The 3,662-nt window shown below is 40.2% G+C and overlaps 1 protein-coding gene across 1 annotated transcript; it reads right to left on the bottom strand.

The window, feature by feature from the left end:
* Window positions 1-1,754: 1,754 nt before the first annotated feature.
* LOC135118561 (uncharacterized) lies at window positions 1,755-2,240 on the bottom strand. Its single transcript, XM_064040934.1, has one exon. It carries the CDS (start codon window positions 2,238-2,240, stop codon window positions 1,755-1,757), a length of 486 nt encoding a protein of 161 aa, XP_063897004.1.
* Window positions 2,241-3,662: the final 1,422 nt, after the last annotated feature.

The raw sequence follows: 3,662 nt of genomic DNA on the forward strand, positions 1-3,662 counted from the left end.
GCATCACCGGCCCACTCGCCACTTACCACGCGGCACCTACCCCCCGAGCAGGACTAACCTTGCTCTAGCGACTCCACTCTGACCGGCCGATGAAGGCAAGCCAAGAGGCGGGAGACCTATCCCCCGTCATGCTTCACTCCGGCAAGCCGGAGATGGGGGACAGTATACTCTCCCTGGAGCACTCGGATATATAGCCCCGCGGGGTCGCTACTCCCCGTCATCCGCCTCAGATGCCCTGCGGGGCTTTTTGTCATTTATTTATTTTCAAACATATATATAATTTACATTTTTAAATATTAAATATAAAAATAAAAAACATTTAAAAATATAAAAAATAGGTTGCCACCGATATCGGGCACAGGGTCCAAGGTACCGGTGGTTAGGGTACCAGGTACCAGAGACAGAAACCTAACCAGAGATTTACCTAAAACAAGAAACAATAACAGTACTTTATTATTAATTCCATATCCATTATCTTCAAGTATCTCATCTTAGAGATTAGCGTATACGAGACTTGTCCAACTACAAAACATAACCTCAATTTTTAATTTCTATAAACAAGACTAAAAGTTACGTAAATCTGGATATCCACAAAACTACGCATTGAAAACATTTATAAAAACTTATTTAAGGTTTAATGACTTATTTTGGATACATAAATACCTGTCATATCAGCAGTTCTTTGATAAACATTCTTGATATCGGACAAAACTTGTCCCGCTTGAGATTCAGCCAAACACCGCAAAAAGACGTGATAAATCACTACTCTGCCACTACTACGAATAGTTTTATTCATTTTAAATTGTTTAATAAGCAATGAAAGTTGTTATTTTTTGAAAATAATTAGGAATAAACACAAACACTCTGACACTGGTTGACACAGAATGTACTTGCAGTTGACAAGTGAAGCAATGTTGCCACAATCATCGATTTTTAGTTCCAACTGTCACCGCATCAGACTCTTTTTTGCCAAGCTGTAGGTAGCTTTTCTTTAAATTCATCGCCTTTGGCTTGCCATTTCTTAAATTCAGCACGGTATGTAGGATGCATTCCATGCATTTAATGCGAGCATGTAGCGTAGACAGGCCAAACTTATAAAGGATCATGCCCATATTAGTATGGAGTCAAAAATGCCCAAATTCTAGTTCTATGTCATACGATAGCTTTATAGCCCTATTTGTAAGATATGTAGATTTAATATTATATAAAGCACCGATTCAAAAGATATTGGACATTAAACATGATAACTTCCTACTGGTTTTTTTATACATTTTATCGTTTATAGACAGCATTGCTATTAGTTTTTCACTAGGAACTTCATGATCATCATGAATTCATGACTTAATTGTATGTTATCAGATAAACATGTCAGTTATTTGTAACTAGCTGGTGCCCGCGACTTCGTCTGCGCAGGTTTAGTATTTCGAACAATATGTTTACAAATTGTAGCCTATGTGTTATTCTGATGTATAAGCTATATTATTGTAAAGTTTCATTAAAATCCATTCAGTAGTTTTTGCGTCAAAGAGTAACAAACATCCATACATACAAACTTTCGCGTTTATAATATTAGTAGGATTATCTAGTAGTCTGGATCCATAAGTGTCAATATGTCGATGTATAAATCAAGTAAATAATAATATGGAAAGAGACCAAATATGTAAGTATCTATTCATGACGAACCGGCGTTTCTAATGAGATTATAAAAGCACATAAATAGCACGTATTAAGCGATCTTTCATGTGTTTTTATATTTAATTGACACTGGACTTTGTCTGGGACTTGGACTGCGACGACACTATGGTCTGCGTACCTGCTGGCAGACGGCTCGTCCAGATTGTCCGCAGGAACTCCTCCGGAACATCTGGACCGGCGAGGTTGAGGAGGTGCCGGTAGAATTGCGACGGCTTCCGGTCGCCAAGCTCCTCGTGCATGAGGAGCTGCTTCACCTTCTCCTCGCGCGAAGCTGACAGCTTCTTTATGAGCTCGGCCTTGAGCTTTTCGTACTTGTCGGTGGCGGGCGGGTTAGTGATGACGTCCTCCACGACGTCCGCGTTCTTTGGGTCGAGATGACCCGTGACGTAGAAGTATTTCGTCTCGTCTGTCTTGATGTTCGCGAGTGCGAACTGTGCGTCCATCTGCGCGAACCACAGCGCCAGCTTCTCCGGGTAAAACGGTGGGACTCGCACGCCCACGCAGCATGACTCTGCAGATTCGACATCAGCCTTGCTGGTCGACATTGTTGTCGTGCTCGTCGGGGTCACCAATGTAGGTGTGTAGGGCGACGTGTAGCGGAGAATAAATGATAGTCCAGGGTGCACAATACAGAAACGGAAAGTTTATTATGCACAGCACAAGTACACGTACAGTTTGTAAACACACACACACTTAATAGAAAGTCAGAAGGACGAACAAGAAGAAGCACAGAACATACAGTACAGTCTAAGCCTAGGCAGAACAAAGCAACGGTTAGCATAATTTAAAATGTAGGCGTTAGCGCAGCGAACGAAAGCCGACTGGTGCAACAGGCCTTGTCCCGCGTGCGCGAGTGCAACACCGCCTAGTGCTGTCTCGCTCACTCGCCGCTGTGACGTAGCTGTCGAACCGACCGCTCGATCGCTAGGGTGCTTACATAAAGAAACAGGTTTCCGGTACAGACAAACCTGTACGGGTAGGTACCGATCAGTGCAGGTACAATATTTCAATACAATCCTATTCAATCACTTATAAAGAAACAGGTAAACAACCTGTTTCTTCAACCTCATGGCTCTTTCTATTATTAAAGAAGCATCTGGCCGATCTTGGATTGTCGAATGAAACCTAATTATTAACGCAGCTGCAATTTTGAAATCATCCATTAGATGAGCATGAGTTGTATTAAAAAACTCCTGGCGAAATAATTTGAAGTCTCTTTTAAAACGTCCATTAACTACTTCGACAACCCATCGACAAAAAGTAACTAATCGACTTTTGTTTGCTTGAATAGTTGTTAATTGATGTTCTCCCTCATTTAATGACTCAGGCTTTTGCACATTATCCCCCTTACTTATAAAATCTCTAATCACCTTCTCAGCAACATTTTAACTAATCACTACTTAAAGTCTTAAGTAGTCATTAAATGTTCCTTATGACATGCTTAAGCAACGTTTATAAGTAAGAATTTTCTTAAACAGCCCTTAAGTAATACTTATATTTAATTCACGTTTATAAGTAAGGGGGTATAATTGCAGGCCTCTAACAGTGTGATTGCATCTCTAAACCCTCGGTCGAGTATAAATACATCTCCCTCACTGTAAAAGGTTCGCATGGGCCCATTTTCATCATTAAACAAATCTTTCATAATTTCGGCATCCGTCTGAGTGGCAGCATATGGATCGATCACATAAATAATATGCCCGTCTGTACAGACACAAAGAAATGGTTTGACCAGGTTCAAATATTTGTGTAAACTATATGTTTCCTGTTTGTTGGTAAAAATAATTGGAACTCTTTTCAATATATATCTATAAGTGCCATCACATATTGTGATTGCAGGTCTAGATTGTTCAGAGTCTGTAAAGGATCCGAAACGTCGGGATTAAATAATATAATATAACCGCGATAAAATCCGTAAAAGTAGTTTTATTTAAATTGTTCAGAGTCATTTGGATTGCCGAAAAAAG

Source organism: Helicoverpa armigera, chromosome 23 (genome assembly GCF_030705265.1).
Source record: "Helicoverpa armigera isolate CAAS_96S chromosome 23, ASM3070526v1, whole genome shotgun sequence".
Taxonomy (NCBI): domain Eukaryota; kingdom Metazoa; phylum Arthropoda; class Insecta; order Lepidoptera; family Noctuidae; genus Helicoverpa; species Helicoverpa armigera.

Coding starts and splice junctions, on each gene's coding strand:
- LOC135118561 (XM_064040934.1), bottom strand. CDS start 2,240: ATGTCGACCAGCAAGGCTGATGTCGAATCTGCAGAGTCATGCTGCGTG.